Source organism: Nicotiana tomentosiformis, chromosome 9 (assembly GCF_000390325.3).
Source record: "Nicotiana tomentosiformis chromosome 9, ASM39032v3, whole genome shotgun sequence".
Classification (NCBI taxonomy): Eukaryota; Viridiplantae; Streptophyta; class Magnoliopsida; order Solanales; family Solanaceae; genus Nicotiana; species Nicotiana tomentosiformis.
In genome coordinates, this window is record NC_090820.1 from 78202588 (window position 1) to 78217981 (window position 15394).

The 15394-nt window shown below is 33.6% G+C and overlaps 1 protein-coding gene across 3 annotated transcripts; it reads right to left on the reverse strand.

The window, feature by feature from the left end:
- Nucleotides 1–7089: 7089 nt before the first annotated feature.
- LOC104086928 (agamous-like MADS-box protein MADS2) lies at nucleotides 7090–14685 on the reverse strand. 3 transcript variants are annotated; one of them, XM_009591289.4, is made up of 8 exons: nucleotides 14063–14685; nucleotides 9972–10053; nucleotides 9792–9856; nucleotides 9079–9178; nucleotides 8557–8598; nucleotides 8441–8482; nucleotides 7885–8021; nucleotides 7090–7405 (listed from the first exon to the last, which is right to left on the reverse strand). In XM_009591289.4, the coding sequence occupies exons 1-8, from the start codon at nucleotides 14245–14247 to the stop codon at nucleotides 7321–7323; spliced, it is 738 nt and encodes a 245-aa protein (XP_009589584.1). In that variant the 5' UTR covers nucleotides 14248–14685; the 3' UTR covers nucleotides 7090–7320. The 3 variants fall into 3 exon arrangements, with proteins under 3 accessions (XP_009589584.1, XP_009589597.1, XP_009589591.1); XM_009591302.4 differs by lacking the exon at nucleotides 8557–8598 and having other exon boundaries at nucleotides 14063–14377; XM_009591296.4 differs by lacking the exon at nucleotides 8441–8482 and having other exon boundaries at nucleotides 14063–14377.
- Between the last annotated feature and the right edge of the window lie 709 nt (nucleotides 14686–15394).

Here is a 15394-nt window from a genome sequence, read left to right on the forward strand (position 1 = left end):
AGAGAATATTAAATCTATGATTGCATTTGAAGTAGCCTCAAGGGTCATGAGTAAGATCTGCTAAAATCTGGTTACTTAACTAAATAATGCAACTTTTTGATGATGACAAAAAGGGAAAGATAGGTTGTGCTTTTGCTTTGGACTGTGATATTTATAATCTAATGAACCTGGTCCTTGATGATTTGAGACTTTAAATAGAAAGTGTGCTGACATTGTGTTTGATGTTGAGCTGAGTTGAAACATGTTTCATGTTTCTGAAAAGCACACATTTGTCATCATCAAAAAGGGGAAATTTATTGGCCTGAGTGATTTTGGTTTTGATGATTGACAAAGGAACACATGCATGAACTAGGTCCATGGACAGTGTACACAAGGCACAGTCAAATTCAAGCAAAAGGCATGCACGTGCAAGGGATAAGTATAAGTGGCTATATCTGAGAATCCCTGAACGAAAAGCTTGCATAATTGATAAGGAGAAGGACTCCTTACTTAAAGAGAACTCTATCCTAGATAAGGAAAGAGTTAGAGATTGAAGTTGTCACGACCCCAATTTTCCTCCGTAGGATGTCGTGACGGCACCTAGTCTCTACGACTAGGTAAGCCTAACACTTACTGAAAAAAATTGACAAAAATTAACCAACAAAACTATTAAGCAAAACCCGGATATTTCTAAATGAACTCAATATTTACAACATGAAATAATATCCCAAAACCGGTAGTACAAGTCATAAGCTCTACTTGGTTTGCTAGAAAGTCTCTAAATACAACAGTTCAGAATAGAATTAAATTGTACAAGTACAATAATAGAAGGTGACTCTGAGGCCTGCGAACGCGATGACAGGTTTACCTTGAGTCTCCACAGCAGTGCTCGAACAGCTAGCTAATAATCAACAATAACCGAGACACCTGGATATGCACAAAAATATGCAGAAGCGTAGTATGAGTACACCACAGCGGTACCCAGTAAGTATCAAGACTAACCTCGGTGGAATAGTGATGAGTGACAGATCAAGACACCTACCGTACTAAACAACCTGAACAAGCGTGAAGGTGAACTAACAGAGAAACAATATTAATATAAAGCTAAGCAAGATAAGGAATACAAAATAATACTTGCAAAGATACACTAGTAACAACAATGTTCAACAGGAAGCAGTCAGGTAATAATGTTGTAGAGTAAGCTGATCACAGTCTAAGTCCAGTGAAACTAAATAAAGGAAAACCAACAACAACTCAATAAGAAGACCCGTTTTCACACCAGATCTGTTCAGGCATTTCCACGAGGTATTGAACCTCATAATCACAGCTCACGGGTCCCAATTCATGAACCCTAATCACTTGACATCTTGTACCCACATTACAACTCATAACCGCACGGACGACTCACGTGCCAATAAAACAATCCTCACACAGAAGGCAAGTAGACAAGAGTACGTATAATGGTCAATAACGTCATGATTCATCTTTTAAAACTGATATGGGTGATTTAATTAGGTGTATGCTTGTGCAAATGTTTTACCACAATTCAAGCCAACATATAAGAGTAGAGACAATGAATGACACATAAGAAATGATCACCACGAAATGTACATATAAAGGCAGCAATGAAGTTGAAGCAACGACTAGCACAACAAGATTAGCTACATAGAACTAAGCAAATAGTGCACCACGGAGTAAGACAATTAATAGTATGATAAGAAGACAACAATCAAAGACAAGTACAAAAGAATGGGGAAATAACAAAAAGAGCCCTACCGAGGTATCACCTCATAGTCTCAAATCATAAAATGAATCACAAACTTTCCTTATATCACCGCGAGAGCCTTTACATTTAGTTTTTTGAAAATCATTCTTTCCGAAATAGCATCCCGCGTTTTAGCCATCTCATCACACCGCATGGCTTCTAGTAGTTCCCCTACTAGCCACGTATTTAAAGCACACCTTATCTCACCGCATGCGTTTCAACACCCAGACCTTATACCACCTCATGCGTATCAATAATAACAACAACACGGCAGAAACCTCGTGCAACACAATAACAACAGCACGACAGAAACCTCGTGCAAACACAATAACAACAGTACTGCAGTAACTTCGTGCAAGCAACATAACAATTATCTCAACAATAACACGTATGCCAAAATATAACAAACTCAACAAAATGACTTTCACAATATGTGCCCATATGCCACAACATTTCCTCAAAATAATTTTAATATCATAACCACGCATAGACCTCGGCTCAACAACACTGAATACAATAGCAACAATGACAATAATACGAGAATATGGCAAGTAAATCAACTCAGGAACTTCAAAACACAAAGAAACGGAAGAACGAGCTCAAAAGAAAGACACAACAGAGAATAATGGTCTAAACAAGAATAGCTCAATAAGGAAGAGATAATGTGTAGCAATGATTCCACAGAAGTATAATTCAACGATAAGAGGGATAACATGAATCAATGATTCCAAATAAGGATAAGTCAACAATGATAAGAGATAACAAAACTTCATTTAGGGTTGAGCAATTGCGGAAAAGATACAACAAATTCAATTAAGGATAAGCAAATTATGGGTGAGATAATAATAACTTCAATTAATAATAGGCAATTACGAAAAAGATAATGATAACTTCAATCAAGGATACACAATTACGGAAAGGATAATATGGCAATAAAAGAGGCAACAACTTCAGTTAAGGCACATAAGAGTTTAATCGGCAATAAGGGTAGAACATGAAGCAATTAATTCCAAATAAGACACGTAAGGGTGAATTCAGTAAATGGGGAATTCACTACAAAAAAAAAACTGGAATTAGCTACGAACATTGTCGCTAATCTGTCGCTAAAACGCTCGTAGCTAGCAGAATTTCTTGATAATCCATCGCTAAATGAGATTAGCGACAAATTTTTCTATTTAGCCACAAAGTGCAGTTCCCCCACACAAAGTTAGGCAAGATACTTACCTCAAAGAAATTAGACCGATACTCTAAAATGACTTTCTCGAGTGAAACAACATCCGGACTGCGCAAATCTAGCCAAAATAAATTCAATTCATAAATAAAACTCATAGAAAATAATTCCGGATAATAAAGCTTCAATCTTTAACAAAAACTAAAACATCAACCCAAAAGTCAACCCCCGGGCTCGCATTTCGGAACCCGACCAAAATTATAAAATTCGAACACCCATTCGATAACGAGTCTAACCATACAAGAATTACCAAATTTCGATATCAATTCGTCCTCCAAATCATCATTTTACATTATGAAAGAGTTTTACAAAATTTTCCATTTTCCTCAACTCAAACCACTAATTTAATATTAAAAATAAAGATGGAATCATGAAATATAATAAATTATAGGTGAAGAACACTTACCCCAATGATTTGCTTGAAAAACCCACGAAATATCGCTCAAATCTGAGGTCTCTAGCTCAAAAAGATGAAAAATGGACAAAATCCACGATTTTGAAAATTATATTTTGCTGCCCAGGTAACATGCAGCGCGATCGCGAAAATTCATATGCGATCGCGAAGAAAGAATCATCAGCTGCCAAGAGAAACACTATGCAATCGCAAAAAAAGGAATGCGATCGCGAAGGTGAAATATCACTGCCCAAAGAAAAGTACTATGCGATCGCAGAAAGAAGAGTGCGAATGCGGTTCACCATAGCCTCAACGTACACGATCGCGGTCCTATCCATGCAAACGCGAAGAAGAAAGTGTGGCAAGTCAACAAATACAATACGCGATCGCGGCTAACTCTACGCGATCGCGAAGGAGGTTATCAAACACTAGTTATCAGTAACTCTAAACAAGGGAAATTTGACCCATAACCCATCCGAAACACACTCGGGACCCCATCGAAACATACCAACAAGTTCCATAATATAATGTACCCGCTTGAGGTCTCAAATCACATCAAACAACGTCGAAACTACAAATCGCACCACGAATCGAACTTATGAACTTTCAAATCTTCCAACTTTCAAAACTCGTGCCGAAACATATTCAATCAACCCGAAATGACATAACGGAGCTAATCCAACTCTCAGAATCGCAATCTGAGTCCGATATCAACAAAGTTAACTCCCGGTCAAACCTCTTATCCTTCCAAAACTTCAACTTTCCAATTTTTGCCAAAATACTTCAAATTATCCTACGGACCTCAAAATCCAAATCCGGACGTATGCCTAAGTCCAAAATCACCATACGGAGCTATTGGAATCATCAAAACTCCATTTCGGAGTCGCCTACAGAAAAGTCAAATTCCTATCAACTCTTACCGCTTAAACTTCAAAAACAAGAATTCTTCCTCCAAATTGACCCCGAATCATCCGATAACCGAAATTGGCCACACACGGAAGCTATGACACATAATACAAAGCTGCTCAAGACCTAAAGCCGCCGAACGCGATGCTAATTCTCAAAATGACTGCTCGGGTCGTTACAGAAGTTAACTAGAACTCTTCCACCAAGGAAGAGTAAAGTATTAGACTTCTAGTTAATCCTAATCCTACTAACTATATATATATCAATTGTGTTCTCTTTTATAGGTGACATACAAACGCTGAAGTTAAGCAAGAATTGAGAGCAAAATGCTTTATATTTTGCAAGCAATTCCTATGTGTTTCAAGAGTGTGAACCTGGAGCTACATGAACCAGATAGAAGAACCAGTTCCATGTGTCTGTCTTTTATTCTAATTCAAGTGCAGTAGAGCTTTTGAGTTATACCTTTCAGCTTTATTAGAAGCAAATTGTATTAGATACTTGAGTTGTATTGTTCAAGTTAGAGTTAACTTGAAGCAGTCGCAACAACCTGTGGCTGGTTGCTACAAGGGTTATAGGTAATCCTTACATTTACAAGAGTTTTTAAACATTGTTGTTTTGGCTCAAAGTTGTAGTGAAGTTTTGGAAAATATTCTACTAGGAAGTATGTCGTGGTTTGTTCACCTTTTGAGCCGATTATTTTTCACGTAAAAATACTTGTGTTCTTTACTTTCTGTATTATTTATTCCGCAACAATATATTAAAAAAGCATAGAAGAACCAGGTCCTTCTATAATCAGTGCACGCGAAAACTTGGATACCACACAAATCACCTCCCTCCCCCTCTTGTCTGGTAAGTATAAAACATCAATTGGTATCAGAGGGGGTTATCCTTGAAGAGGCTAACACCTTAGGAAAAGATCAAGATGAGTGCACCACCTGAAAATTGGGAAGGGTAATTCATTGCTAGGCCACCACTCTTCAATGGCCAGTACTACTCTCGGTGGAAAACAAGGATGAGAGATCACATGGTGGCAGAAGATTACGAGCTATGGGACATAATTACTGATGATCCACTGCCTACTTTGAAGAAAAATGCTGAAGGAGAAGATGTACCAAAGACAAGAGTTGATTGCAATGTCGAGGACATGAAGAAGTGGGAGAAGAACGACAAAGCCAAGAAATGGATTGTCTGTGGACTTGGTCCAGATGAGTATAGCCGAAAAGTAAAATTAATTATGATAAATATTTTATTTTCCTTCAAGTAACAGGTAAAATTCAAATATGATAAAAAAATCAAGACAAACTCTAACATAGGCTAATAGGCACATTAAAGTTATTAAACACTACTCTTATATATTGAACATTTCTCAAATATAATGGTACTATATATATATTCACCACCTATATCTCTCAAATATAATCTAGCAAATAGTATATGGTATAAATGGCAAAGTCACCTTTTAAGTGGGTTTCTAGCCATGTTACTTTCTAGGGTATATGTATAAACTAGAGTGACTTTATTGGGACAAAAGAAAGATAAATGACTTTACTAGATAATTTTATTAAGTCGAGTGGTCGTTTGAAAAATTAACTTAAATAATTGGGAGGGCTATTACTACTCCTATAAACCAACTTTTAGGGTCAGCGGCGATTGTAAACTCTAATGGGCTAGCCATTCGCGTGGCATTATAGTGAAAATAGCACAAACTAGTTAATTTTCGGACTGATAATTGAAAAATAGCCAGCGTTTGCAAAGTCATTGAAAAATAGCTACTATTTTGCTGCAACACGGAAAGTTCCAGCATAATATACTAGAAATTGGTGCACCAGTATATGAACTTCCAGCATATTATGCTGGAACTCCAACACACGGAAAGTTTCAGCATAATATACCGGAGATTGGAGCACCTGTGCATGAACTTCCAGCATATTATGCTGGAATTTCAGTATATTATAGTGGAACTCCAGTATATATGTTGAAATATTTTCCGGATTTTGAACAGTGTTTTCGTTCAAATTTATCTTTATATGAAAAATGGCTAAATTTTGATTACTTTTGAAACGGTGATTATTTTTCAATTACCACTTGTAAATCTAGCTATTTTTGAATTTCACCCCGCCTTATCCATAGAAGAATTTATTGGGCGAAAGGTCCAAGAATCTTACACCATTGACTCTACTGTCCTCTCTGTAGATGTGACTACTGGATTGAGGCCCAGTAATACAGTACTAGTCTTATAGTCCTATGTTAACTGTGCTATTAATAGCCACCGAGAATCTTTTTTTTTTTTTTTTTAAGAAAAGCTGAAAAAAATAATTTCTTCTTAGGAGCAGAAGCATTATATTAGTACTAACTACTAAGGGGAAGAAAACAATTCTCCTATATGTTTTTTTGAAGCTTGTCATTTTTTTATCCTGGAAAATACCCATTCAACTAATAAAATGAACTTGCAAAATTCATAATTCATCAGTTGTTTGTTTCTGAGAAATTTATAAATTAATTCCGCTTCTTTCTTGTTCTCGTGATTTGTTTCTGATCAAGATTAAAACTTTCTATGTATATCCGCCGTAATTAGTATTTGGGTATTTTTAATTGAGTTGTACGAGATGAAAGCCTTACAAATAGAGGAATATTTGAATGGTAATTGCACGGATTTGTTATCTTTTTAATTCTACTTCCAATTATTTACCTGCCAATTACATCCAACTTTTTTGTTTTAAGTCGTTAAAGCACATTTTGTGCCTAGCATATACAAATGCTCCATACATCTTTCTTCCTTAAACTATCAGTAAAAAATAAACTAAAACAATGATATTATCTTAAAGTTGAAGCTTTGTAATTGTCACATTATAAAAATTGTAGTAAAATGTTTTAAATGTGTCATAGAATTATTCTACAAACATCTCAAAGCAACTGTATAAGGATATCCACAGCGCTTTGCACAAAATCAGAAAGTAAGAGAAAGGAGGTTACAGTCCTTAGATAGCTGAATAACTGCATTTTATTTGCTTATGATATGACATGAAGATTTCTTTTAAGGAACATTCACAGCATCCAACCTGGGACTATGCCATTGATGTTCTGGCCACTGGTTACAGCTGTTATTTGGCTTGAACTTGCTGGATCATACCTATCATCAAAGGAAAATAATCCTTTAGTCTATCCCCATTCTGAGTCGGGAATATATGATATAGATGGATCCAGAATTTTAAGTTAATGAATATAAAGTACTATTTCGCGCATTATTTTATTGATCTTTTCTCAACAAAATAATTCAGAGTGGAAGACAGTGAATGTGCTTTGCAGATCTATTTCCCATATACATCCATCCCAACATATAGTTGAAAATACAACTTCCTTTGTTTCATTTTATCTTCCTTTGTTTCATTTTATGTGACTCAATCTTTTTCGGCCAACATATTTTTATATTTAAAAATAATTTACTTTAAACTGCTCAATGACATGATTTTATAGCTATAGAAATATCATGTTTATGACTCCAAGTTCAAAAAATATTTCTTTATTGAAATTCTTATCCAGTTAAACACTTTCACCTAAAATGAAAGGGAGTACAATTAGGAGTAATAATTAATCAAATAAGAACCTTACCCTATTTGCAAAGTGGAGTTGCATTCTAGAGGTTGGAAAAAACCCTGAGTTTGAGGATGCTGCTGGCTGTAAGCGCCACTTTGCTCACCACCTCCCCATGATTGTTGAAGGTTGTTCTCAGCATAAATTTCTTCCAGCTATATATAAAAGTTTAATCATTGCAGCATGATTTGTAGGATTCATCCATAAGATATAAAATTAGATCTAAGAAATAATTAATGAAGTATTTAGAACATGGATATAATATATATACACGGACATCGTATAAAAAAAAATACACAAACAACATTTATATTCTTTTACATTACTAGTGCAATTTAACCTATTATAGTAGAGATTGCATACCTTAATTTTAAGGTTACAAAATTCACTTATTATGGGCAGTGACCCTGTAGTAGTGTAGTTATCTTTTATTGTAATAGTGAAATATTCTTTTATACTATCAGTATCAGTGTGAAAGTTAATTTCATATATGGAATGAAACAAGGAAAATAAAACACAATCAGGGGAAGTTTTACAATATATAAAGTCCAAGAATGAGCTAAGTCTACCCTACCTTTCTTTCAAGACCCTTGTTTGCTTCAATCCACAACTTCTCCTGTAATTGACATATAAATAGAGGAACAATATGTGAAATTTATCCAAGAATATTAGGAACCAAATGTAGATTACCTTAGTTTGAAGATCAGTAAGCTGGTCAAGCATCAACTGTGTCTGGAAAGCCACCAAAAGAGATGGATACTTAAATTAAACAAGTTATCTCCCTAGAGTAATATAACACTTCAAACATTTCGAGTTATTCTTTTGGTTTATTCTATGGCACAAATCTAGATTAGTTGGCAGCCAGTAGATTCTGGACAAAAAAATGTAAAATTGGTCATTTATGTGTTATACATGTCATAACACAATATCAAAAACATTAATTTTTCTTGAACCCAATTAAAAAAGTAACTTAGTGGTCAATGAATTGGGTAAAAACATGGCAGATCATGGTTCAAATGTCAACATATATGTTAGAAGAAAAAAGGTTAGATAGTTTTTTTCTATCTATGAAAAATTACCCAAAACTTGTACTGATGGGGCAACAAATATTCGTGAGGTGCGCGCAAGCTGATTCGGGCACACCATTTAATAAAAAAAAAGGAATTGCTTTTTTTTTTAATGATGGAGTATATGCATCTACAGTTTGCTTACCCTGGTGGATTTTATATGTTTGAGGGAAGTATCCAGCTGAAGTTCAAGGTGCTCAAGCTCATCTATGTTTAGAGGGCCCAGTTCATCCCCAAGAAGGTGTCTGCCAAAGAAAATGTCAAATATGTTAGCTATATGGACTAGAGAATCTAGTCCAGTGTAAGAGATCTAATACAGGATTACCTTATCAGTTACATGATTAAAGGGAGCATTTGCACAATTGGCCTTTTCTGAAACCACTATTTCAATTGGTGCGAAAAAGAAAAACTTTGTTATGCCGGAAATTAACAGGGAAAGATTGTAAACAGTCTCCAGAAAACGTGCTACAAGAAATCGGCCTTTTAAAGTCGCTACAAGATGTTTTTAGTGACGATCACAGGATTATAGGAATTACTTCCATTACCAATCTTATTGAAAAGACACATTTTGTGGCGACAAAAATGCCAGAAAATTAAATTAAACAAATACGCCACAAAATAGAATTTGAGCAAGTCGCTGCTGAATAAAGACTTTTATGGCGAATCATTAAACCATCAATGGTAACTCTCATATCACTATTCGAGAATGACTTTTCTGTTACCGCCACAAAAACTATTAAACCATCCGTGAAACAATTAATGACGTTTAGTAGGAGTCTGTAGTTGCAACAAAATCCGTTCAAACATCTGGTGCAAATAAGTCTGATTTTAAAGTAGCATTAAAGAAAGGCGAGTTACCGTTGATATCGCTGCAGGGACTCATATTTGGCTTTAAGCTTTAAGTACTCCCTATAGAACTTTTCCTGTAAATGGAAGATGAATTTCATAGCAAATTTATATATATTTCCGTTCAAACGAGCAACAAGAAAACAACAAATCTGAGAAAGTCTAGTAGCAAGATTTCTGGATTTAATTTACCTCATTTGAATCTCTGCCAGATTGTTTGACTTCTAACGTCCCGTAGCTGCATTTTTGGTACCTTTCAAGGGTTTTGAGGGTGCTGATACATTTGAAAGAAGAAGAACAAAAACTTAAAATTTTAAGAATGTAGGGTTGACACCAAGAATATTCACATGTTCACTTTCCAACGATTATCCAAGTAACATAAACTATCATTATACAACAAAGTAAAGGAAAAAAACTTTTATTGGAATAATGACCTTAACGGATATGTACACACTTTAAAACATCTTATAATCAGTGTTTTTAAAGTGAAAAGTACAAAAAAAGTGACAAGATCCTTATAGTGCATGAAGAGAAAAGCGACAATTATAGAAAATTTAAAAGATACCTAACATATGAATTAGTATTATAACAATCAAATTTAAATTAAAACAAATAATAACATCCAAAATATAATATTATAAATGCTAATCCAAATCCTTAAAGTTGAGAATCAAAGAATACGCTTTCTATTTGGATCACTTTGTGAATCTTTGTTTAAAGGGCATGGCATCACCTATGAAATGATAACTCCTCTTTTCACATCGCTTCATTGCTTTTATGCAACAAAACCATGGTGTTTAGTAACACTGCATGTAAGAATAAGAAACAAGATGTGGAAGAGAGACTTGACTACAATTGAAAACCAAATTCTAGGACAACTACTTGTTGAAGTGTTTGACCCTCTATCTAAAAATTTAACATGTTAGTTGAAATGGTCACACACTTTAACATGGTTCCAGAGCAGGCACCTAGGTTCGAGTCTCATAGCCCACCCAATATCAAAAAGAATTTTTATATGTTTGACAATAAAAATAATCAAGTCCGCACGTGAGGGGACGTATTGAAGACATAATTAAACAAATTAAAATGTGCTCTTTCTTACAACTTAATTTTTTAGATAAGATAATTACACAGTTGAACGCTACCAAAGTTTTTCTCCACGTGAGAAGAGTAATACCGAAAAGAATGAAAGATGAGATTCTTGTCTTGTTTTCACGGCTACTTAATTAGAATGTAGTTTAAATGGTTAAAAGTAAACACTAGACTTCTATGATCCTTTGGTATGATCTATAAGGAAAATAATCATGGTATATAATTTGGTATAGGCTTATCCAATAGCGTATTTAGTTTGTAATAAGAAAGTATGTATAACTTAATACACCAATTAATCCATTAAGTTATACCACCAACAATATGAAATAACTTATCCATATATAACTTATACGTGGATAAAGCACCAAAGGAACAAAATTAGCCTTGTATTTTTCCTAGAAGCCAATGAAGGTCAAGCATCCAAGAGTATAATTGTAAACTCATTATTTTTTAGTGTACAAAATAAGCAAATATTTTAAATGATAACTTGTATATCCAATAAAAGTGCAATGAACCAAACATCCAATAAAAAATAATTCATGTATTACTAATTCTTATATTACTAATTCTTATATTACTAATCCTTATATTATAATTCTCGTATAACTTATCTTCGAACAAAACGAACCGTATCTCTCTTTCAAAATGGTCTTCCTTCACAGCTAATAAGTACAATATGTTCCCGATTATATCCATGCAGTTAGTAGAGAAAGGGCAGTTCATGGTACATGAAGAAGTTCATTATTTCGTAGGTATTAATATTGCTTTCTTCATCTTTTTCTAATGTAATGCATAGGTCATATAACATTTCACTAGGACTATAAATCGATTCAAATACCTATATAAATCATTGATTGCAAGATAGTATTACTAAAATATTAAGGTTCTCGCAGCCAAAGGCATGGAATAGTAAAACTTCTTATTTTTCATCTTCTCGTTAAAGATTGATACCAAAAAAGATGTAGGCGCTAGCTTCATAAACAAACAGCAACACACTTTTTGAGCACTCGCAAGTGAGCTATCGAGATTTATAACTTTTTTGTAAGATCCAACAAGAAAAAAGGAAAATAAAACACCCATTTTGAAGATTAATTTTGACTAACAGAAAGAAAAATATTTTATTTAAAATTATGTTATACTTGAAAAGATTTTGTCATGGTCCTCATATACAAGAAAATATTGAAAAAACTGAGGAACAATGTTTTATCTGGTTATTCCAAGGAATTTGGGAAGGTACACAATATCATGAAAATAAAACTCTTCTTGCAGATCTGCATGTACGGCCCTTTATTCCTTTTGTCTCGAAAGGATCAAAACACAGAGATTATGTTATGACACTCTTTCTGTTCCATTTTGTATGATACCCGTTCATTTTTAGAGTGTTTTAAGAAAATACGTAACACATTTTATATTTAAGAATATTTTTATTCTAGACTTCTCATTTTACAATCAATAACATATTTTTATAATTACATAAATATCATTATATGCTTAAGACCACAAGTTCTAAAGAAATATAGTTTTTAAGTCCCTTAGCTCTTTTATCATGAGCGAGTGGTAAGAGTGCTACTCGTTTTAAATCATGTTTCAGATAAATGCCTAGAATTTAAATGGAGAAAGATAAAGAAAAGAGCACATTATTATCTACGCACGAGTTTTGAACCATGTGTCAACTAGCTCTCAGGAATTTCTCGATTATAAGAAGAAAAAAGAGATCTCAAATTCGAGGCATACATTTAATGTGTCAAACTCTTTCTTTTTTTCTTCTTTAATTTCGTACTCATAGTTTCTTTTAAAAGAATTCTTTTTTCATTTTCTTTATAATTGAGAAATTCCGAGGGTTAGTTGATGAGCGTTTTGAAATTCATTATGTTCGAACTCGTGAGGTGGGTCTATATTGCATCATGCTCTTACCATTATATCAAAGTTCTCAAACTAATCCGTGAAAGACATCTGAAGTGAGAAAAATATGCAATGGGACTGCAGTTTAAAAGACAACCATCTTTTAGTTTGAAGTTTGTTTGTTTTCGGAATAGTTTTTGGTTAGAAACCAGTAGATGACCTGTGAAAACCTAATTTTGCATTGAGATAAATCCAAGAAAATCCTTGTCACACCATGTAAAAGAACAGAAAAAGTAAACTTAAACTAGAAAATTGATATTCTTTGGAGTGGCCTCAAGCCATTGAACAGAAAGTCAAGACTGTTGAAAGAAAAAAAAAAATTCACAGTGACACAAAAATAAATACATTTAAGAGGATATTCTTATCTAAAGTTCTGTCATCTTTGAAAAGATTTCAGATGGACATCAAGGGATGTGTAAAAACAGAGGAACAATGTTTTATCTGGTTTTTCCAATGTATTTGGAGAAACACAAAAAGTTATGAAAAATAAAGCTCATCTCCAGATCTGGAGGTACCCTTTATTCCTTTTATTTCGAAGAAAATAAGAATACACAAAGACTGTGTGCATATATATATCTGATTAAAGAACACAGGCAATATTTTTTAAAAAAACTATACTATTCGTTCATAAAAAGTGGGATTAGTATCTTAGAAAACAAAACATATCAACTGCTAAAATAGATTAAAATACACTGCTAGGGTAAAAATTCTTTACACTCTTTTTTAGTTCAATACATTGTCAGCCAGTGTTTACAAATTAAACATTTGTGTCTCCTACTCACTATTCTTTTTCTTCCCTTTTTAAAATATATTTCGGTAGAAACAGTTAGATGACCAGCTGAAAACCTAATTTTGTATTGGCAAAAGATCCAAAAAATATCCTTCCCATATATATGTGTGTGTGTGTATATATATATATATATATATATATATTTATTAGAATGTTTAAGATCCAAAAAAATCCTTTCCATACAAACAAAAAAAATCAGACAGTTGAAAGAGCAAAAGTGACATAGCTCAAAATATTCAGATCTCACAAAACATTTTTGGATCAAAACAGTTAGATGAACAGCTGAAAACCTAAATTTGCATTAAGAAAGATCTAAGAAAATGCTTTCCATATATACATGTAAAAATAGAAGGAAAAAAAACTATACTAGAAAGTTGGTTGCTTTAAACTGATTTAAGCCATTAAAAAAAATCAGAGAAAAAATATATCAGATCCACAAAAACACAAAAGTAAACATTTATATATATAAAAAAAATTAAAGAGGGATGAAGATTAGTACTTGGAGGTGCTAGAGAACTCATAAAGCTTTCCACGGGTAGAGAAAATGATGAGAGCAACTTCAGCTTCACAAAGGACAGAGAGTTCATATGCTTTCTTGAGAAGTCCATTTCTCCTCTTAGCAAAAGTGACTTGCCTATTAATCTTGTTTTCTATCTTCTTCAGTTCCACTCTTCCCCTACCCATTTTAACCCCTTATTTTTTTTATTTGATTTTCTTATATGGGTAATAGTTGATCCTCTTTCTCTTCTAACTGGTCAACCAAAACTGTGAAAGAAATGTAGAAGGGAACTGCAAACCCTAGCTAGAGAGAGAGAAAAAGGTGGAGTCTTTCTTATTTATATCTAGTGAAAAAGTGGAGTTTCGATTAATTTTACCGAGTATTTGCTACTTCCCACCGGCATAGGTACCGGATCAAAAGTAACATAGTGTTTTACATGGAGTGTTTCTTGTTTACATCTAGAGCATAATCTAGGATTTGAACATTAAGGGTTGAGTTTGAACTTCTATCACAACTCATGATTTAATGTATTAGGTTCAAACTTTGATGTTTTACTTATTGGATCTTTTAACACATACATACAGTTTAAACCAAAAGTATTGAATTCGGATGGATCCGTACATAAGTCCTTAACTACATTCATCCATGTTTAATATTAGATGGTTGATGTAATATGAAGCGATATGGTTAAGTATTTATGTAGCTGGCCTAAACTTGTTTTGGGATTGAGATATAATTTTTTTTCTTATTATGATACTTGTGTTCAGATCAGCTTGCGCGCAACTCCACTATTTTGCTAGGTACCTGCTACTTCTCACCAATACATGTACCAAGTAATTCAGCCGTCAAAGTTTAGGAAGATAGGAAGAAATCACATACTCTTTCCCTTCTAACTTAAGTGGCGGGATTTGACTCGGCGAAAGCCTTTTAAAACTTATGGTCTAAAATAAGCCATAGAGATTACTATATCTCATTAAAAATATAGTAGAAAGTTTTAAGTTAAATTATTTCTGAATAAGAAATTATGGCATTCTTTTTTTTCAGACTAAAAGGGAAAATATTATATATAAATTGGGATATAGGGAGTAATAATTTGTCTCCGTTGGACTTTAAACTTGACGCTTAATGGTTCTCCTCTCATTTTATTGAGCAATAGGCCACACCCTTGGGTACTAGTTATTTATTTATTTTTCTTTTAAATTACGCTACAAATTACCTAAAGGATACATGTACTCTTTAAAATGTGCGATTTATACTCTTGAAAGTTAGATAGATTAGCTGCTACAACAAGTAAAAGTGACTTGATGGTGTGAAAATTATTACATTCTCATC

Excerpts from the sequence above, each read along its gene's own strand:
- LOC104086928 (XM_009591289.4), bottom strand. The coding sequence starts at position 14,247 with ATGGGTAGGGGAAGAGTGGAACTGAAGAAGATAGAAAACAAGATTAAT. Across the intron at positions 9,857-9,971 it reads CTGGCAGAGATTCAAATGAG|GAAAAGTTCTATAGGGAGTA; the intron begins GTAAATTAAATC and ends TTCCATTTACAG. Across the intron at positions 9,179-9,791 it reads TCCCTGCAGCGATATCAACG|ACACCTTCTTGGGGATGAAC; the intron begins GTAACTCGCCTT and ends TTTCTTTGGCAG.